This window comes from Vanellus vanellus (genome assembly GCF_965231255.1).
Source record: "Vanellus vanellus genome assembly, chromosome: 5".
NCBI classification, from domain to species: domain Eukaryota; kingdom Metazoa; phylum Chordata; class Aves; order Charadriiformes; family Charadriidae; genus Vanellus; species Vanellus vanellus.
This window is the reverse complement of record NC_138910.1, coordinates 16,838,727-16,861,670: the sequence shown is the minus strand read 5'-3', so window position 1 is coordinate 16,861,670 and position 22,944 is coordinate 16,838,727. Positions and strand designations below refer to the sequence as shown.

The following is a 22,944-nucleotide window of genomic DNA, read 5'->3' as shown; positions in this document are numbered from 1 at the left end:
AAATAATGTACCTGATCCATGTAGGAGGGAAAGTCCAGAGGTAACCTAGATCGTGATATACCCAGATGTGCCTGACAGATGTTTCTCAAACCTGTTCTTACAAAGTTCAGTGATAGCAATTATATAACCTCCTGAGATATCTTGGCTATCCGAAATATCTGAGATATCCCAAAAATATCTGAAATAGCAAGTCTACCTGAAAATCTAACCAAGAAATCTGTACCTGCAAATTAAGCCCATTATCTTTGGTCTTCTCTCTCTGACATGCATCGTTTTTAACAAAACATGTACACATCTGTAGGCTGTTGTCATGCTCCTGGAAGTCATCTTTCCCAGATGAAATAAACCTCTCAACCTCCTCCCTATGTCTTCTTTAAAAAAACTTCTATTTTTTTTCTGCTGCTGTTCTCTGGACCCTTTCAAGTATGATGATGCCTATTTTAAAGACACTATTTTAGGCTTAAACCAGTGTGTACTTTATAGTTTGAGACTGTTTACCATCTGCCTTTTATTCCTGTAATATTTACTGCTGTATCTACAAAGACTGATGCACATGTCTAACTTCGGAGGTAGATTTATTTCAGTGGAGTTATCAGTGATAAAATTAAGCGTGTATACAAATCTTAATTGGATTGTGGCCCCAAAAATATAAATGTAGAAAAATAAACAGAAGGAAAACAAAGGCAAATAACTCTGAAGCTCACTAGACTTACTTTTCCAGAAGTCTGTCCATAACTAAGGTCTGGAAATGTGGGTCTTCCTTGAGACTTTCCTCTGTCCTCAAGTTTTACCAGAGCTTCTGATTCAGTTAAAACCAAGGTGGTCTTTTCCACGTAATTTCTGAAACCAATGAAATATTTTACAGATTATCGCTAACACCTTCAGAATTATAAAGAAATAGGCACGAAGACAGCACAAACACTTTTGAAATTGTGCAAAACAAATTGACAGAGCTCAAGTTGGAGCTCAAGTTCTCTGTGTGTGATTATAAATCTCAGCAAAACTGAGGAAAAACTGTGGTGGGACACCGTGTAGCTACAGGGCACTGGTTATTTTCTACAAAAGTTGACGCAAGCTGCTTATGGAGTATATCCTGTCCAAAAGGTAAACCACTCTGCAAAACAAATAACATCCCTGGATACTGTAATTTATGGGAACTGTTTGTAAGGTTGCTGTGTAAAAAACATTGCTATTTGTATGTGGATGCAGAAATGTTTTCCATGTATGTTACAGGACGATGAATGGTACTAAGAGAACTTCTGGCAGAAAAAAATAGTATTTTCTAACATATGAATTAATGCCATAGAAAAAATACCCCTAAAGCCACCTTTTTAATGGAGGAGAAAGATGAGATAATCTTTGTGTGAGCTTTTTACCAAACCGATGGGGGAAAGAGAGAAAAACTAAACTTTGGCTGCATGCTTAATGGGCAAATTTATCTGATTTGAATTATACAAAATAATAGGTTCGCTCTATCCAAGTCTCATCCCAGACCCACCCCCCTTTTCCAGCCCTAGGGGAGGGAGCGTTAAATAATGGTCTGTGTAAACTGATGCTCATGCAGTAAGAGTTTGGAGAAGTGCTGCTCGTACAAGTTAAAGCAGGCAGGGAAGAAAAGAGCAACGAAATAAAAAGCAGCCGCAGGAGCGAAGTGGACCTCCCCGAAATTAAAAAAAAAAAAAAAAAAAAAAAAAAAAAAAGACATGTCTTTCTTCACGAGAGCCTTGACCATGAAATGCAAGCAGGCGCTGGAATCCGAGAGGACTTACTTCTTCTGCCATGCCATTTTCGTCAGCAGGTCCCACCAGCTGCCCAAGCTCTCCAGCAGCCCGTCTCTGGAGGTGCAGAACGACCCTCCGGCCGCGGCGGAGAACAAAGGCGCGGCGATGGTGGCAGCCCCGCGGCGCCGAGGGGAGCTGCGGGAGCCCGCCCCGCACCGGCTCGGCAGGGTGAAGAGCCTGCGAGAAATGCCGGGACCCAACACCCTCTGCAATCTCTACGAGTTCTTCTGGAAGGACGGCTTCGGCCGCATTCACGAGATCCAGGTACGCCTTACTCGGCTATTTTATTTTATTCGCGCCCGGAATTACTCCAACCTTCGCTTTTCTCCCCTCACGAAACACTGCTCGGGTCACCGGGTTGCCAGCACCGCCGCTCGGCACCGCCGCGCCGCCTTCCCGCTGCTACGGAGGGCCCGGGGCTCAGAGGGCTCCCCTGCCCCGTCTCCCTCTCCCGGCTGGAGGTTTTTAGCCGTTTTGTTTCGGTGAGGAGCCGACCTGTACGCGGCTTGCGAGCCCTGCCGGCACCCCGCTCCCCGGTTCCCGCCTCTCCCTCCGCCTCGCCGGCAGCCCCGGTCACGGAGCTCTCCCCCTTCTAATCGTTATGCGTATTTCGAACTTTTAGGTAGGTGCCTTAGACTTGGGGGGAAAAAAAAAAAATCCCATCTTTTTGAACTGGGCTGTCTCACAGACTTGCAGAGGACTTATTTTTGGCGGGCGGAGCGGGGAAATGCCGGGTTTCCTCGCACCCCGGCCCGCAGCGCCCGCCCTGAGGTGAGGCCGTGCCGGCACCCGGGGCCGTCTTAGTGCTGCAGCGGCTGAGGCGCTCCCGCCGCTTTCCTTCCCTTCAGCCCAGCCCGGCGCTCCTCCGCCCGTGGGCAGAGACCATTTTGTCTCTCCAGCCCTCAACTTCTACCCTGGCCTCCCCTTACATAAATAATACTTCGCATATATAGGTCCCCTGAGGGGGCGGTAGATGCGCCTGGTCGCGCTGCCGTCAGCGTTGGCCGGCCCACGGCTGCCGCCCCCCTCCCCTCAGCAGGAGGCGGGCGGTTTAAAACCTTCCTGGGGGTGGCCGGGAGGGGGGAGACGACGACGGCGACGAAGGCGTGTGGGGGAGGGAGCAAGGTCTGCCCGTCCGCCGGCTCTGCCGCCCCCTCCCCTGGCGGCCACATCGGCTGGGGGGAAAGGGGGGAGGGAGGGGAGGCGGTGGCGGGAAGCGGGGCCTGATGGCGGCGGGAGGGGGGGGGAGAGAGGCTCCTGTCACCTGGGGTACGGCGGCTCTGTGAAGTAGGCGGTGGGGTGGGGAGACGGTAAAATACATCTCCACCCGGGTGGTGGTGGCGACGGTGGTGGTGGGGATTGAGAACTGGCCTCTGTGGTTTGGGCACCTCCATTGCTGCGGTGGCCCGCAGGCTGCGGCCTGTCCCTCGCCTCAGTGGCAGCCAGCGAAGGCCGGTGAAGCGGAGTGATCCCTGCCCGGCACAGTAGGAGTTGGGTGAACGAGCATCCTTCCTCTGTACAACGTTTCTCGGATATTGACATGGGTGGCTCTCTTGCCATAAGGCTGTCTCTATGCAAAGATGAATGGGGTTTTTTTGGTTGCTTGGTCAAACATGTGGGTTTCATTCCTCAAAAGTCACGGTGCATCTCCTGGGGCCCCTTCCCCGTGTAGCCCAAGTGATTCTAAAGTGAGCACCTGTGTTTGAGGCAGTAAAGCAGTGGTTTTCACCCTTTTTCAGCTGTAGATCCATAATGCTTTCCACTGGCTCTACACATCTCTTTGGGAATACCTCATATGTGACATTTATTATTTTGCTTTTCTTGGTGATCTTTCCCAGATCACTAGGAAAAGATTCACAGCCAACCTCAAGAAGTTCACTGCCTGAAAATCACTGAAATAAAAAATTTAAGAGAGGGAAGTGAAAACAGAAAAGGGAAACCAAACAGTACAGGACAGAACTTTGAATGGTTTGAGGATCAAAATGTGAAAGTTAGGATTTACAAAGGGCCTTAAAAACACCAGGAAGAGGCAGGAAATACTAAAAAAAAAAAAGGTAATTAAAAATCACACATCTGGATTTGTCGTATTTACTGTTGAGATTTCTAAAAAGAAGTGTTAGGCTCCTCAGTCTATGTTGTGTTTGATGGCAGCCAAAATAGATTGCTGATGATGAATTGCTCAACTTAATCGCTTACTAACCAAGATACATGCAGATGAAATTTTGATTGCTAAACTTTTGTTGCATTATATTTCTTTTTTTTCTCTACCTCTGTGGTGGTGCACAGAATTTGAGAGGCGCTTACCATAGTATCATAATGCTGAAAAAATACTACCATTGAATTCAAGCTTTCACTGTTCTTTCACTGTCAAAACAGTGAAAATTATTCAAATATTAAAAGGAATAATAGGCAAATAGTATATGCTTTTCACTACCACTGGCTGATACGGAAATTTTCTTCTTCAATAAAAGTTATTCATAGAAAGGAAAGCAGGACGAAGGATGAGGAGCTGTAATATGATACTAGTTTTTATTCTGTTTAGAGTCTCAAAAATCACTTTACAAATCATCAATGCCATGTTTGCATACATGCTGGATGCAAGTAGGCATTAACTGGATTAATAACAGTCTGTTAAATTTAACAATACAGTGAACATCAGGAATGAATTAATCTGAAACCTTTTGGTAACCAGCACAGCTAATTAAACCATGTTCTTCGGTGCACACAAGTATTCGTACGCTATATGCAGAAGGGGTGGGGAAGCCAAGCATGTTTTCACAAAGGAGGTTCTGTTCTCAGTAACATGATTCCATTTAGTCCTGGCCAAAGCAGTAATGCCTACAGCAATTATGACAAAGGGAAAGTATTTTTAATTTGATGGGGTTAGATCTCTTTTGTCTCATCAGTGCTATACAAGTATAAAGAAAAGAAAGGTGAGGGGGGAGGGTTTGAATGCTGGCAGTTTAATTTATGATGTGTGAAAGAATGTCTGGTGTGAGAGTGGTATGTGAGACACGGAAGTGTAATATTTTTAAGGTCTGGAACAAGGGAAAGAAAACCTATGTTGTGATAGAAAATATGGAAGAGAAATTCTGGGCATTTCTTTAAACATGAAGTTGATATACTGCACATCATTCTGTTGAAAGCAAGAGATGTCCAAATACCTTGTCCTTGTCTGTTTCTGGTTTGAAACTAGTGTTTCATTTATTTGATCGGATGACTTGACACTTGAATTATTTTCTGTTGAAGTTTATCCTCCCATGTGAACCTCACCATCAGTGGAAAAAACAAGCTGCTCCATAAATAGCAAAATTTGTTGAACCTGTATTTCTGTGACTGGTGACCTGTATCCCTCTCACTCCACTGCCTTTTCTTTGCAGCGCTTCTCTCTCAACTCATGCTTTCCTGTAAAGACTCATGCTCTCAATTCTCTCCAAGTTCAGTTTCACTATCCCTAAAATACCTCCAAAGCAAGAGATGCTTTGGGTTTTGGGAGTGCTTGTTTATACATTGGTCTGCATGTGGTGTTTAGTTAGCAGCAGACCAAGCAGAAATGATAACAGTTGAGTTCCTACTGTAGCATTTCCCTCATCATGGTGACTAATATGTGTGTCTCATCTGAATCCAGATGCTGATTTTTGAAAATGGTAAGAATATAATTGGAGGAGACCTTTAACTCTCTGTTAAACTTGACTGAAATTGGCCATTGTGTTCCAAAAGTAGTTAAGAGCAGACTGGCAGAGACCACAATTGCACAACTCTTGTTTTATTTGGAAAACAAGCAAAAAGAGTTAGATTTTTTATAAGCACTTGGTACCATATGCTGAAAAGTGATTCATGTGTCTTAAACTTATTGTTGGCAATTAAACAATTCATCTCTGTAACCAAGACTGATTAAAAAAATATTTCTCATGAGTTAATCTTGGGTCAACACTAGACTTTCACTAGTGTAGTTCTATCAAATGTCTTTGATTTATAATCAACATAACTCTGCAAGTAGATGTCTTTGGATTAGATGCAGGTAACATGTCAAAGTTACACTTTGGTCAGTTTAATTTGTCTTGCTAATTTAACCTCAAATAAGGGCTTTAAAATTTAAAGCTTTCTTAAATCTAAAGTCCTAATAACATCTTTTTAACAACTCCTTTGCAGTTTTTGGTTTTGGTTTTTTTTTTCCCCTAAAATGATTATGTACCTCTAGTCCAAGTGAATTTGTGGTAGTTGTGTGTTTCATTTCATGACCATGTCAGAATGAAATTTGTTTGAAATAATCAGTAAGATTTCATGGGACAGTGATAGCACAATCTTACTGGAAAAATTCTGGGTCTTTTTTTTATATATATAATGTTTTCCATTCCTCTTTCTTAATTGCCTGTTGCTTGCATCCAGCTTGAATCATAAAACTTGTGGATCTGCCACTAAATAAACCTCACTGCAAGAATAAGACCTTAACTTTTCCTTGCTTTTGCAGAATTAATGTATGTCATTCTAAAGTTCACTGTTGATGAAGCTGTCCCAAAATAAAGTTTCTCACTAGGCTGCTATTTTATCATCATCCTTGGTTAGGTGTGAGAAACTTATAAGTAGTTTTTTATAAAGAATAAAATGGTTGAGTAAGTCTTTGTTTACAAAAGATATTAAAAGTAAATTATTTTATCTTTGTATTATATTGCGAATTTCACCCTATTTACCTCTATGGTTTTCATTTTTTTCATACATTCTTTCTAACCTGTTTGATCTGAAGAGATGTGTTTTTAAGTGCCCCGAGTCCTTTCATCTTCTCAGTATTTGCTTTCACTCAAGCTTATTAGAGCTTTGGGGTCTTTTCAGTCAGGGGTCCTGAACAGTGTGACCTCTTTGTTTGCCTTGTGAATATTTCACAGTATGCTTAGATGCTCTCTACTGACATTTCAAACCATTCGTTGACTGGAAGGCTGAGGATCAAGTTCTAGATGTAATAGATGGATTCACTGAATGACAAATTGTCAGTTTCCTTTTGTGTTATTTTTCCTTAGTAATACTTTATTTCTGTTTTTCTTTGTTCGTGCCATTATAGCAAAAGCACACGCAGGAATACGGAAAGATCTTCAAGTCTCACTTTGGTCCCCAGTTTGTTGTATCCATTGCAGATCGAGATATGGTTGCTCAAGTCCTCCGGGCCGAAGGTAGAGCACCACAAAGAGCTAACATGGAATCCTGGCAGGAATACAGAGATTTACGAGGGAGAGCCACAGGACTTATTTCTGCGTAAGTGTTTTTCCTCCTTCTTTTTCTTTGTTTTCTTGTAAAAGTTTAGTGATTTTCTGAAGAACTGTACAGATCACCTGGGAATTCAGGCTCTTCTGTCTGAGGAAATTTGTGTGTCTAGTGGGGTGAAGAGGGTAGGAATGTATGGTGGATTGTCTGTTCTGCTGTAAATTTTCAAAGGGATGGTAGTGATGCATAGTTTGAATGTGGAGTAAGATACCTTGCATAAAAACATTCTTGGCTAATGTGTATCAGCTAGAGCCGTCTGAGCTGACTTGCGTACCTGGAAACGGTATTGCAGAACAGGGCCTACTAACTTGGGCACAGCACTGCACAAATGTGGTTTTATTGCTTCAGACTTAGACTGTTGCATCCAGTTGGCAGTGTGCTGTGTGGACTTGTTGGCTCAGGTTGGCTTTAGCTTTATTGTTCACCAAAGTGCCACCTCAGTCGATTAGTGCAGTGAAGTCACTGTATGGTAAATTCACACTGTAGTGCATCCCCATGCAGATATTTTTGTAAGTGGCTGGTCCTAGAAGAGTTATCAGTCTTTAAAGCTTGCATAAACTGTTAGTGCATGTGGGTGTGGTTAAACGCCACTGGGAACTTTTAACAGTTCCCACTGACATAGGATGTTTATTTAGAGGGAAACTAATTTCCTGAGTCATGGAGAGTCTGTTTCGTTCATGGTGGCAAAAGGCGTTATGTATTGCACTGTGGACTCAAATCTTAAGCAGCAGGTCAGAGTCAAACAAACAGTTCCTTGATATTTTGTGAAATGAGATCTTAAATCAAGAGAAAGTCAGAAAATGTCTATTAAAGAGATTAAAATCTTTTGCTGGCCAATAGTTTCTGTACCTTGCAGCAGCATTGCTCCAGGTGAAAGAATTTAATGGGAAATACTTGCATAACAATTTAAAATGAACACATAAAAGACAATTGCCTGTCTTCATAAGGAACTGGAAGATATCCCTGGAGCCACTGTTCCCAAATACTCTATTGATATGGAGCATGCTGATGCTACAATTCATATTTTTTGCCTTCATTTCAATACATAGCTCACCTAAAGGAGAAATCTAGCTGTAACTTGTTTCTCTATAGCTAGGTCTGCTATCCCATTACTTTGTAGGTTTAGAATTAGGGTAACTGAAAGTGATGTGTCATGGCATTTATGGTACTAGCTCAAATTGTTGACTTGTCTGATCTGGATGTGATACCTTTGGTAAGCACCAGTTCTTGGTAAAAGCAATTTTGCAGACTATCTATTCAAATATTGATTTTAAGTAATTTTAATAAGGAAATTTTGCAATTTTCTTGTGTTATCTGCTACTATAAATACTAATATAGACACACTTATCAAATTCAGAGGACTGAGTGGACACGTTCTGTCACTCAGATCAGGGATTGACTTACAAATGTACGTACGTGTTGCAACACTGGAATTAAATTAGGACATGCAATGAATACAGAATGTTGTGGTTTGAGAAACTCACAACAATTTATTGTCATTTAGACAATTACTCTCTCACCCGATGAGCCCTCCACACCCGGGAAGGGGAATTGGGAAAAACAAGGAAACCCAAGGGTTGAAATATAAACAGATTTAATAGAATATGACTAGATAATTAACATTAATAATGCTAAAAAAACAATATTGATCCCAATACCAATACAAAATATACAAGGTTTATACTCAGCCAATTATACCAGTAGGAAGCTGTGTACTCCCAGCAGTGGACAGTAAACATGGGACACTGCAAATGCAATGGCTTTGGGAGGAAGGGAAGGCCTCAGAGGTTTGGCAAGAAGTTCAAGGATCGCAGCCATCATAGAAGAGAGAACTTTGCAGGAAACTTTCTAATTTATATTGAATGTGAGTTTCATGGTATGAAATAATCCTATTGGCCAGCTTGGGTCAAGTGCCCAGGTCTTGCTCCTCCTCATCCCTGCACCTGGCTAACTCAAAAGCAGGAAGACCTTGAAACCCACACACCATAGCTGGCTATGAAGTAAATATTTTCACAAATTCAGACACTAGAGTCTTCTAAAAATGTGGTTTTCCTAAGCATTAGAAGAGAAGATAGTTCTGTGTCACTCAAACCAGGACACAGTATAAAATGTAGGAGCATAATACGAAATATACAACATCATCATTTCATTTCACCGCTTGCTTTCATTTGAGATGAAAAATCATGAATAGTTTCATTGTGGAGCTCCTACCTAGTGAATGATTGTAAGGAGAATTGTGTTTAGACATTATTAATAATTTCTTCTAGGGAGGGGGAACAATGGCTAAAAATGAGAAGTGTACTGAGGCAAAAAATTCTGAAACCCAAAGATGTGGCTGTTTACTCTGAAGGAGTCAATGAAGTTATCACAGACTTAATTAAAAGAATCTACACCCTCAGAAGTCAAGAGGATGATGGGGAAACAGTGACTAATGTTAACAACCTTTTCTTCAAGTATTCAATGGAAGGTAAGCGCAGGCTGTATAACATCTGTAAAGAAAATGAATGTAAAGCAGTATGCTTATGATTAGGCATTTTTGTCACATGGCTAGTGCCCCATTGTGATTAATCTGAAAAGGGAAGCTTGATTTTCTGCATTCATGAGTCTTCCTACTTAATGCAGTAGATATCAGTAGAATTCCTTTGTAGAGTCCAAACAGATGATACCTTGTATTAAGGGGTAATTCCTGTGGAAATGCTGGTATATAAGTAAAATGTACAATCAAGGCTCAGCAGTTTCAGTATACTCTGTATTTCTGTATTAATTTCTCAAGAATAAGGGTGTTGACCCTCTAACGGTGTGACTTCTAAGACATGTTAATTTAAAATCACACTTGCCAAATTCCAGGTTGGGAATCACTTTGTTAATGTGGGAGAGAAGACATTGCTTTCCTCTGCTTACACATGCCAACTGTGGGATTGTTGTGCTTAAAATCATCTGCCACTGGCTACTGTTAATTAGGGAACACTAAAGCCTGAGCTAGTACAGCATTTCCTGTGTTCTTACAGAAATCTAATGGTGATTCATATTTAATGCATTCCTTCAACTGACTGCATACAACCTGATCTTGTTATATGCAGTGCCTTTTAAGAACATTGGTACTCTTTGCTGACAGACAGCTGAATAAGTTGAGATTTGCAGGCACTTCCAAATTGCTCACCTACAAAGATGCTGGCTGGCTGGCTGTTTGGTAAACTAACCTGAGTCTTTTCTACATTAATAATGTCTAAAACATGGCATTCAAATAAGAGGTACAATTTTATGGAATTTTAAACTCTGAGCTTACAGATTCACTTTAACTGATGAGTTACTGTAAATTCTTCATATTCTTTTAGCTTGTCATTTATAACTTGTGTCTGGCATGCACTTATTTCCTATATGAATTGCAGTTTTAATTAACTTACACTGTCAACTGTTCAGGGAACCAATGTGTAAGATTCTTTTATAAAAGACTGTGTAAAGAGCAAAAGAATGCATAAGAACTAGCAGCTGCTAAAAGAGGCACAAGAGAAATAAAAGGCACATAAAAATATCTCCTCAGGGAGGAAAATTAAGGAAGGAAGAGTGAGTTGAAAACAGCCAGATTTTAAAATTACTTTTGTCAATAAAGAAGAAATAAGAAGCAAAGATTAGGGAAAAAGAAAAGTTTCTTAATATATATATATATATTTGAGAATTTATGGATAGTTTGATGGAGGGCAAGATGAAGGTTAAACATATCTATTGTACCTGTTTTTAATAGGAGAAACAGAGAAAAAAGAGACTAGAGTGTTAATAGACCAGCTACTCTAATTATCTAGTTAACAGTTATTCTAATATTTCCTGAAAAGATTTGGACAAACTGTTAACTAATAAATTTAAAAGCACAAAATTCATTTTAAAATATTTGATTTGATGCCAATGGCTTTGAGAATTTATCTAAATGCCCTTTTAAATTACATAATTGCTCCACTGGATGTTAGAAAAATCATTAAATAAGATTATTTCAATAATAGGAAGGCTTTTTGTACCATACCATGTGATATTTTTATAAATAAACTGGGTATTATGATCCAGATTTTGCAAGTTGGGAGGAAAAAATCCTAGAAATCTGTATTCAGAAATTAATTAAAAGTGGTTTGCTGTCAAACTGAGAGAACATTTTGGCTAACTCCATCCAGTAGGGCAGTTTCTGGTTGACTTCTGTCTAATATTTAATAATTGAGGTATGTTTATAAAAACTGAGATGAGGGATTGCAGGGACACTAATGGATGAGTAAGAATTAACTTGATAAATAGAAGTAATGGTCCAGAGTTGAGAAGGAGGAGAATAATTTAAGAAGTATATATATGAAGTGCTGTTATCTGGGGGAAGGCGGGAAATGGTATTTCCAGTAGGGATCACTGCAAAAACACAGACAAAACATCTGAGTAAATCATAGTGAGTCCAGAGCAAGAGACTTGTCAATATTATCACTTGCAACTGTGTCACACACTTGCTGTTTTTCAGGGCCACATGGAGTGTATTGTGGGCAGTGCAATTGCTGCCTAGAGTATAAGCTCTTTATACATTTATGCATAGTCATTATTCATTTACTACCAGCTTATGACGAGGAAAGGCATAGCCACAGCTAGAAACTCCTGCATTGTCTCCAGTTATCAGAAATGTCTTTGGACTTGTATGTCCCTGTGTGTTCAGAGGCCAGCACGGCAGGCACAGGGTTTGTGGTGCAATGTAAAATAAAGCAAACACGCTGGAGGGCTACTCTACGTCTGGAGGAATTCCTGGCTGTCTTCTCATGCTGAGCATTATTGACATAGTAGCCACTGTCTCACTGCAATGTTTAGCTGGGATTTTTTACTGTGTTTTATGTTTCTATTCTGTCTGCTCCCAACTGCAGTAACAACTAAACATTTTTGTAAGGTCGTTCCATTATGTTAGCATTATAATTCCTTAAATTATTAATATGTATATATGCATGTATATAGAAAATTCTTTGATTTTCTATGTGCAGGTGTGGCAACTATTCTGTATGAATGCCGGTTGGGCTGCCTGGAAAACAACATCCCACAGCAGACTGTTGAATATATTGAGGCTCTGGAGTTGATGTTTAGTATGTTTAAGACCACTATGTATGCAGGTGCTATTCCCAAATGGCTTCGTCCACTTATTCCAAAACCTTGGAGAGAGTTCTGCAGATCCTGGGATGGACTCTTCAAATTTAGTAAGATATAGTAGTAGAAAAGTTCAGCTGTATTTCTGCAGGTTCTGTGTGTGTTTGAGCAGGACTTGCTGCACTTCTATTCTAAAATTATAAGAATACTGTGGTAGAAGTAAGTTTCGTACTAAACTGGCCAAGGGAACCATTTTTAAAAATACTCTATTGAAAAAGAATTTTACCAGTACAGTTTAAATATTCCCCTATTTTATGCTGCTGTTTCTTTATTTGTCTTCATCTGTTTCAGTGCCGTGTCCTCACTCCAGGTTGGAGTTCTTTGCCAAAGCTGTATCTTAAGCCACTCAAATTTTAATGAGGGTGGTTTTGTTGACTTCAGCAAGTTTTCAGTCAGGCACTCTGACAAATAATCACCACTAAAACTGACTAGAAAGTTAAAAAATTAGATTTGAGCAATTAATTAAACTCTTTGTGAAGCATATATATACACATACAAGTGTATAAGTAGACATAGAAGTACACTGCTGTACTACAATATGGGTTTTTTTTGTGAATAAAGAGTTCTCGGCTACTTTATCAATCAGTTTTCATGTAAGTAAGAAGAAGGAGTTGTCTTTGCAGTATATTTTTTTTAATATTCTGGAGTGTTTAAGGAACCTTGAACCTTTTTATCCTCTCTAATGTTAGAAAGCTGCAGGCATTTTCTAATTTTTTTTATTAGTACTATTTGTCTAAGTAGGTTTGTATACATCTTCTTGAGAGTGGATTCTTTAATTTCTTGACTTTTAACATGCCTAATATGCTTAATATGTAATATGTGTTGATCTGTATCTACAGTAGACATCGGGGAATCCATTTAAGGCTGATACAGGTGTGTTTTCTGTGAAACACATACTTTTTTACACTGCCACTTTTAAATTATTACTCATGATAAAGCACACTTGTTCCCTTTTGTGGGTTAAAAACAACAGCAGACTTCAGCTTTGTCCTAGCAGCAGCTGAAAAACTGTTCTTGAGGAGTTAGTTTTCTTTGAAACTTATGTTGTTTTTTTGTTTAATACCTTTGTGAAAAAGGAATTAAATTGTGAGAATCATTGTATGTGATGTGTGTGCTTGTGTAAGTTTCATAAAGGAACATGTTGATTCTAGTAATTTTTTTTTTGTAAGCTGCTTCTGCAAGGCATTAATTTTCTGAGGAGACTACCTCTTTTAAAGCCCTAGTTTCACTGAAGATGTTTGTAGCCACTAAAGTATAAATGGGTCTGTGGGTGAAATTGCCGAAAATGTCATTCACTGAAGTTTTTCGATTTTTATTATTACTTGATGCTCCTCATATTTCTCTTCAGTGTGATTTAGTTCTGTGTCTTTGACCTTCTGGTTGCTGCTAACATCTTGTAGCAGCCGCTGTGTGCTGACTTGCAGCATGCTCTGCAGAGTTCACCACTTCTTGCAGAGTCATCAGAAAACAAGCCAGGTGGGCACAAAAACTTGACCTTGAGCTTCCTTTGGTCCCAGTCAGAAACTATAGTTTCTTGTGTCCTTTCCTTGTGCTCAGCATTCTCATGCTGTGAGCTACCAAGGTTCCTGTCAGCTCTGTCTTTCCTTACCCAAGCACCTCCACCACCACCCTGTTATCTTTTCCCTGAGAAAATAGATTCAAATATTTTGTCTTTTTATGGCTGTGTAGTGTAGTGTAAGGGGGAAATGTCATTACTGAATGGAACCAGCAGAAAAATAAAACTGGAGGCTTAATCACTTTTTTGAATTCCAAAGGTCAAATCCATGTTGACAACAAATTGAAGGCTATCCAGTCTCAACTGGACCAAGGACAAGTGAATGGTGGGCTACTGACATACCTCCTAGTGAGTAAGGAACTTACTTTGGAAGAGATCTATGCCAATATGACTGAAATGCTTCTGGCAGGAGTGGACACAGTAAGCTTGTTACCATTTTTCTCGTGCACAATTATTTTTGTAAACCAGTACCATTCACAGTTTGCAGCTCTCTTCAGGGGGGGTTATGTTTTTTATAAGGACATAATTTCTGATACATTTGAGTCATTGCATCTTTAAAATGATAAAAAATACTTAAAGCACTGTGTAATCTCTACTAGAATGAAGTCAGTGTTGTTCTGTTCTAGCTGTGGTTTACAGGAACACGTCATTAGGAGTCGGTTCCACAGTTTATTAAGTGGTTAAAATAGCAACTGTCTGTACATTCAGTTTGAATTTCACACATTTTCTTTTCCTAGTTTGGATATCAGATTGGTGTTTGTGCTTCTTTAGGGAGACCACAGTAGAAAAGGCCGCTGAAAGAAAAAATTGATCAATAAACGCATATGTAGAATTTGGTAAAGTATTTTTACATATTACTAATTAAATCAACTGGGACACACATTATAGATCAGATACCTGGTTTGTGCTTAAGTCCATTAGGAGAGGGGTGTTAGGCTAACAATAATGTAGGTAAGGCATAAGCGCACATACAAGTCAGTCTGAGACCAAGAACTGTGGTGATGGGGCTCAGCATTAATGAGGCTAGCTTGTGAGGTATGTTAACACCTAGTACAGCATTGTAACTGGCCGTCTTTCCTTATCCTTCTGATTTGTCATCTAGAGCATTTGAAGAAACTTTAAGGTCACATGTATATCTTACTATCCTTTCATTCCTATCATGTGAAATCAGTGTAGCTTAGTATTGACTGCAGCATGACAATCAGAAGAATAAGAAAAAATAAAAATGAATTATTGTGTTGTATATACAATGTATATGGAGTTATTTAGAATATCAATGAACACTGTTACTGTAAATGATTGTAAATGAGGAATTTTTAAAAAGAAATCTGTATGAATTTGATAAAGTGTGCTATGTAAGACAGTTTAATAGTCTTACAAAAGAAAAGATTAAAATAAGTAAAATAGTAAAGTAGCCTTAAAGTAAAAAAAAACCCTTTCTGGATAATTGAATTCAGATTTTTTTGATATGAGAAAGTTTGTAAGGCTTCTAAAGAAACAAAAAAAGAAACCTCAACAGTAATACTTTTGCAAAATAAGGAGCATATGTAAAACTTATTTATGTGCTGAAGATTATTCCATTGGTTAAATATCCCAAAGGCTTATGAATTTGTAAAGCTTTTTGATGTTTGGTTCTTAAGTAAAGCACAGTTATACATCCCATTCGTTTTCTAATCTTTCAGACCCTTAATTTTCCATTTTTAGTGTGTGAGAGAGTTTTCATTAAACTAAAAGGGCAGTGTTCAAGTTCATGCCAACAACAGTTTCTCTTTCCGTTTGCCTCAGCTTTCTCAGCTGGCAACAATCATTTTGTGAGAGGACGGTACTTCTGATTTCCTCATTTTCAAGTACAAGACAGAAATTGAGGGAACCTTTTTACCCCTACTGCTGCCACTTCAGATCTCATTTTATCATAGAAAATGAAAGAGGTTTAGAGGATTATAAAAGCTTTCAACAAAATTGTAAGGTGTTTTTTGTCTACAAAGCATGTTGGCTGTCCCTGGAACAGTGCTAATTTTTAAGAGGTTATGAAGGAGCTGGGAACCTGGGAAGAAGCAGTGTTTATATCAGAGAAGTTCTGTATACAGCTGGCACAATTGCCAGCTTCTCTGAGCTCTGAGAGGAACAGAGCAGGGTTGCATTTTAGCAAGGGACAGCCACTCAGTATCACAAGAAGAAAAAAAGAAAGGTTCTGAGAATGATACTTCTAGCATTATACCCCAGTTTGAAGACAAGACATAAAATGTCACTGTCATGATGAATTTGCATTCTAAATTGATCTTAAATGCAAGCCCACAACAAGACATTTCCAGAAGTTGGGTTTTTTACCCATACGTTGTTTATAACCTTAAGCTTTGTAGTTCCAATAATTGGGAAGCTGAAAATAACTGTTTCCTGCCTAGAAAATGAAGCTGGTTGTCTGTCTTCATTATACAAGTTGCAAAAAAATACATTTAAAAATAATTCAAGAAAATTAGGGTAGAGGATACAATTTTTCTCTTTTAAATGCTGTGAGATACTAAGAACAACACAGGTAAGGAACAGAATGATTACATTGTCACTTTCTCTACCATACTGAAAATGTGTTTTTCATGGTAAACATTTTGTCTTCAGTGATGGTTGTGAGGGAAACAGGCTCAAGTTAAGGCCATTTGCTTAACCTTAATGTCTTGAGTGCACCTCATAGTAGAAGCAAAATGTCCTGAGTCTGTCTAGTATTTAAATGGAATAGTCCCTGAAATCCAGGTAGCTTAAACACAGGGAATGGTAAATATTGGATCACAAATAAAGAGTTGAAATACTCAGTTCTGTGTTAGTACAATAGAGTGAGTTCATGCTCTCAGAGTGTATCCTAAACCACAAATGTGCATTGAAGTACAGTTTTTCCAGCTGAGGTGAAATAGGATTAGATGATGGGTTCTTTTAAGTCATCTTGTGCTCAAAGTTGACCTTTCTTCTGCCTTGTGTTCTGTTTCTTCCTTCAGACAAAATATTTTTAAATGATTTTTCACACAATACCTCTTTTCTGGAGCCTTGATGATTATTAGAATCTTTAATTGGGGGGAGTATATTTTAGTGTTTTGGGGCCAATTCAAATATATAAAGACCTCCTTGAGCTTCCTTAAGAAAGCTTTCAACAGGATGCTGAATTTCAGTCAAGTGGGAATTTTCAAGAGGTAGCAAGTGCCAATGGTGGTGTAGCATTCCTTACCAAAGGATAAAATATAATTTTAGCGGGGATAATATCAATTCTGTTGTGTGGATGCTGTGAGGAGATCACCGTATTGCTTAAAAGAAGTTGGTAATGTTCTGAGTAGTATTCTCTGATCTTGTTTCCTGTGAAATGTTTTTGTTGGGAAGAAAGGTGAAACTACATATTGAAAACCAACAGTTAACTTAATCCATTGCTGTTTAAAGTCTTTATGTTTCAGTATTGTTTATGTAGTTTTGTTTGCATTTGTTTTTTCTGTTGTTTTTTAACATTTCACTGGGAAAATATCAGCATGGGTTGTTTTGATATGTGGGGGATTTTTAGATGGAAAAGGGATGAAGGAGGGGATGGTGAAATCTGGCAACATCCCATTGAGTCCAGATGTGAATCACTGCCAGTCTGTTTTATAATTTTAAATATATAAAACATGTAGTTAAAAACATTGTTTTTCTTGGCTTGAAATTATTTTTCATCTAATCTTGTTGGACTTGATGATGATTTCTTCCTTAGACTTCTTTTACTTTATCCTGGGCAACATACTTGTTGGCAAAGCACCCTGAGGTTCAACAACGTGTTTATGAGGAAATAGTTAATAAGCTGGGGAAATACCAAGTTCCTGTTGCTCATGATGTCCCCAAATTGCCTTTGATTAGAGCTGTGCTGAAAGAAACCTTGAGGTAAGTAGCAGGCAACTGCAATCATCAATTAAAAAATATAATTCAGTGTAATTCTAATGGATTTTGAATCCATGCTAATGTTTGTATTTAGTTGTTGGTACTGCTATTTGCTACTTCTGCTTTTAATTATTGTAACAGTATTGTGTTCAAGGATGCCCCGGCAATGAAATATGACAGCTTATATAATGTTTAATGTTTTTAAGTATAGTAGAAGTAGTTTCACATATGTAGGACATGGCTGTTCAGGTAGGTAATTGAAAACTTGATTTTTGCCTTTTAAGTATTAGTCTGTATGATGGACTGTAACAATCTCCCCCCCCCCCCCCCTACTGCAAAGTGGTACTTTGCAGTGCCACTACAATCATTTTAAGCTTCTTGACTTAAATTGAAGGCATGTGACATGTTTTTTTTATGTTTATACCAAATGTTCATAGTGAGGTGAGGGGAGTAAGAGGATTTTAGAGAAGGCATCAATAAGGCTTTTTCAGCTCCCAGTAGTGCTAAAACATCTCCAGCTTGACCAAATGGTTGCATGATTGTACATGTGTAAAACAAATAAATATATAGACCAAATAGCTCAACCTCCAGTTACTAGTGAATAAATTTTCTCAGGTATTAATCCTGTTCTCACAGATGATTCGATGTCTTTGAATCTCCAAGGTGTTCTTTACTTTTGAAAATCCTTTTTGCTGTGAATGCATATTGCATTCATGTTGCATATTTGTGAATGCAAATTGGCATCTGAACTTTTTAAGTTGTATTAGTTATTACTGTTGAACTTCTCATAAAAATTTGTCTCTAGGTTGTATCCAGTATTGCCAGGAAATGGAAGAGTGACCCAAAAGGACTTGATTGTTGGAGGATACTTGATACCTAAGGGGGTAGGTTCTGTTGCAGTCCTCTGCAGAGAACACAGTTTAATTTTTGTGTATGAAGTGTGATTTGTTACAACAGATACACACTTCATTGATTTAAAAAGATTTCACCAAGCTAGAGCATTAAGAGGAAAGTATTTCAACAATACCCATTTATATGACAAGAATAGATTTTATAATTGAATTGTTGCTGTTGTTTTTTTTAGATTTGGGTCCTCACCTGCTAATCAAATTTACCATCGTGACTTGTTCTTAATATTCTTCAGGGTGGAGTCTATTGAGAGCATCTCTGTGCAATGTTACAATTTGATTAAAAAAAAAATTAATTATTCTTGCTATTTTCTAATTCTTTGCCTATTAATTCCCTTTGTAGAAATAATTTCATTTCCTTTTTAAATTATGAATCTTTCCTTTATACTGTTCAAAGATTACACGGAGATCATGGTAGAACTGCATGGCTTTATTTTAAATGACAGCACTTCTGTGTTAGAGCAATGGAGCTTTAAAACAGTCAGGATTCTTAATTCTTAATATACTTATTTAAATATTTTTCTATTATTCCACACACATACCTCCCCTGCCCCCCTCCCAACCCCCCCCCCCCCCCCGCCCCCCCATTTATTTGGAAACATCATCAATTATTGCTTGCTTTTTTCCTCTGGTGGGGTTTTTTTTCCTTCCCATCCTCTTGGTTTTTTCCTTTTCCAATGTCTTGTATTTCTCTTCTCCCTTTCTCTCATGCTATCTTTTTGAGACAATTTCCAGTACTTGGGACTTTTGTTCTCCTTTCCTTCCCCACTGCATCTTCTCTAATATATCCAGCAACATTTAAAACAATTTGAACATTATTTCATTTGACCAGTTGAGAAAGGGATCTGATTTTCTAGGTATCCTTTTTTCTTCCATAATTACTCAAAGATACTTATTTTTAATCACCTTATATTGCAATAATTAGAGTAATTGCAAATGCTGTTTTATTTTATTATGTGTATTGGAATTAGCTAAATAGAAATATAATTTATTTCCTCAGACGCAGCTGGCACTTTGTCATTATACAACTTCATACAGCGAAGAAAATTTCTCAATGGCAAATGAGTTCCGACCTGAGCGCTGGCTGAGGAAAGGCAATTTGGACAGAGTAGACAATTTTGGTTCCATCCCTTTTGGTTATGGCATACGAAGTTGTATAGGAAAAAGAATTGCAGAGCTGGAAATTCATCTTGCACTAATTCAGGTTAGAACTATGTGACAGCATTACAGGAAGAGAAATATATTGGTATGATTCTTTTCTACGTATACTGTTTCTGGATATCTTACAGTGCACAAAAACTTTGTTTTGGAGTGTTGTCTAGCATACTCATCATGCAAAGGCTTAAAAAATTGAAAATAATCATGCTTGAAATGTAGCATACCAGTTAAACTACATTGCAGAAGAAAAAATCTTTATAGTACAAATGAAGTAAAACTAAAGGTAAGTTTGTTAAGAAAATACATGGATTTAGTACCAAAGGTTTTTGTAAGCAAATTGGAAGTCTTTCTTAATGTATATTAGAATGGTTACCTGCTCAGTTTCAGCATGTTAGTTACAAAGAATTCAGTACTTACAAAGATGTAAGAAAGTTTTTATATCCTTGTACTAATCACAGTGTTAGGATAAATAGTAGAATTTTTCTATGTTCTCTGGTTTTCTGTCCATTCTTGTTCTTTCTTCTAACTTTTTTATCATTTTAGATGTACATAATTTATAGTTATACAAGTAGTTAGTATATATTGATATGTATTGTTTTCCATTGCTTCATATCATAAAGAAAGCTTTCCCAACAGCTGCTGTGTTTTTTGTCACTTACAAGACACCCTTTAACTCAAATACTGAACTCAGATTGTGCAATCAAAATGCAAAGATTTGGGAACTATTTATCATTACTTAACTATAAAAATATTTAGATCCATTATGTGTATTCAAAGCAAGGCTTGATTGAATTTGTTTTAGAATTTCCTTAAGCAAGGTCCTAGAGCAATCTCTGAACAATTAGCATCTGTCTTTCAGAACTCAGAGTGAGATAGCTCTCAGGGGCTGGATAAACAGGGGCACACAACCTATTTACAAGCATCACAATAATATTTAAGTGATTTAAAAATAGAAATACACGAAATACAGAGCTGATCAAAGAGAAACTGTTTCAGACCAGTCTGATTTGTTTCTTTGACTTGAGCACTTACCTAATGTGGTGGATACAAAATAAATCATGTATTCTGACTTCAGGAAGTATTTTCACGTCCTATATGTTGTTCTCACAACTTAATTAATAAAATCTGTTCCAGATGGTAGTACCTATAAAATGCATGCACAACTGGCTGGAAAAAAGAAATAGCTAGAGGCAGCAGCTGTCAAATATTTGCGCTTGAACTCGGAAAGCATTTAATTAAAATTCTGTATGAGAATTTTATGCATTTGATTTAGGTTGGTATTTTCATTAACAGTGTAAATGATGGATTAGAGAATACTTTCAGAGTTTGCATAGGATACCAAGCTGACATGAATTAAGTTAAAATCAGAGGATGTGAGTATAGAATTATGAAAAAATGGAGAAATGTTCCAGAATCAACACATAATTGTTCACTAAGCACAGTGGCAAGTTACTGCTCTTGAGAAGAAATCAAATGCATAAATACAAGTTGCTAACCAACTGGCTGAGTAATCACTACCGTAGAAACAGACTTGAAGGATATAGTAAAAAATCGGTCAACAATTAAGATGCTAATTCTGACAAGGCAGTGTAATTCTTGGTTATATTGACAGTATTAACAAGCATATTGTATATCAGAAAGAGGAGCTAAATTACTCAGTCTTACCAAACACTGGCGAATCCTCAGCTAGACAGTGATATGCAACCAACCTGTGCACTGCATTTTAAGGACAATATAGTCAAATTGGATGGAATTCAGAAGACAGAGAGAATAACAAGAATGAGAGGATTGAAAAAGAGAAGAATGAGATGAAAATTTGATCAATCATTAAAACTGAAAAGGTAGTTATGTATGGGAAAACAGTGCATTGTTCATCATGCTTACTAGGAGAAGGATAAGAGAAGATTGCTTAGTTTATAGGAAAAAGTGTTTTGAGATTTAATATTAGGAAAAGTTGAGGATGTTGCGGTATTTCCTTCTGAATTTTAAAAATAGATAGCTGAGGTATTCTATGTTCAGCTTCAAAACGTGTAACACAAATCTCTTGAAGTTTGTTTTAGCCCACGATTTCTGTGATTTATGTTTGCAACCGATTCTCTCAGTTTCATTAAGTGTATGGAAATAGAGGTTTAATGTATAGAGAACCTGTGTGATTGAATTATAGTGATTCTGTTCAGGAGAGGTTCTAAGTTTGACTCTTTGAATTCTGTTTTACTTGGTGCACTGGACAGCTGTTGACTCATGGTTGGTTTGTTTGCTTCTGCCCAGGAAGAGAAATTTGTGCGATGATTTGGGACTCTTATTGCTTTGTTTTATAATTGCACATATTGATTTATATTAAAGGAAGTGAAATCAAAAACACATAGAGAAGGAAACTCACAAAGTTTGAAAGAGACCTTAGTTTCTCTGATAGCTCAGACTGTTTAGTCAAGTTGTGTGGAAATTCTTCAAAAAGGACTGGCTCAGTTCTCCCTCAATCAAAGGAGGAAGATTTTTAACTATAATCCTCACCTTGTAACAATTATTTTTTATTTCCTGTGTTGGAATTGTAGCACTTAGACTCCACAGAACTGGCAACAGAAATTTTGTTTGTGACAGTCTCTTATTTTCTCTTTTCCAAAGCCTAATCTTCATCTGTAATTTTGCAGCTTTTCTAATACTTGTCTTGTTCATCTTCACAGTTGCTTCAGAATTTTGAGATCAAAATTTCTCCCAAAACTGAACCAGTTCGTGCCAAAACCCATGGACTTTTGACTCCTGGAAACTCCATCAATGTGAGATTTTCTGACAGAAAGTGAGACCCAAATGTTTTGGAAATACTTAAGTGATTTTCATGGGAACAGACTTGCATCTTATGGATGTTTAATCATGCTTTTTCTCTGGTTTGTAGGTATTCGGCAAACTGATGAAGTATTATGTTCTGCCTTAGTTCTAGCAGTACATAAGAGAAATTACCTCTCCTATAATAGATAATTACACATATGAAAATATATACTGAAAAAATTCCTTCTTGCACTGGGAATCTCCTTTTACCTGGAAAGATTTCTAGTAATAACAACACATTCATTGAAAAAAACAAATCAAATTCAGACACCATTGGTACCATTCAGCGGTTTTGTTAGACTGCTTTATCATAGAAGTCAACTACTCCGTGAGTCTGTATGAGAGCAAGAGGATTGCTATATAGTATGTGAAAATTAGATGCATTTATGAGTTTGTGTTTTCCTGTTTCTTGTCCTCCAGTGTTTTTGAAAAGTTTCCATCTAACAATGAAATTATGAGATCA

The 22,944-nt window shown here is 37.9% G+C and overlaps 1 protein-coding gene across 1 annotated transcript; it reads left to right on the top strand.

Moving 5' to 3' along the window:
* Positions 1–1,703: 1,703 nt before the first annotated feature.
* On the top strand, positions 1,704–22,456 carry CYP27C1 (cytochrome P450 family 27 subfamily C member 1; the record flags this gene model as incomplete). The annotated part of the gene is made up of 9 exons (XM_082484092.1): positions 1,704–2,045; positions 6,838–7,028; positions 9,305–9,504; positions 12,032–12,241; positions 13,967–14,127; positions 17,429–17,595; positions 18,398–18,476; positions 19,501–19,704; positions 22,340–22,456. 9 exons carry the CDS (start codon positions 1,704–1,706, stop codon positions 22,454–22,456), a joined length of 1,671 nt encoding a protein of 556 aa, XP_082340218.1.
* Positions 22,457–22,944: the final 488 nt, after the last annotated feature.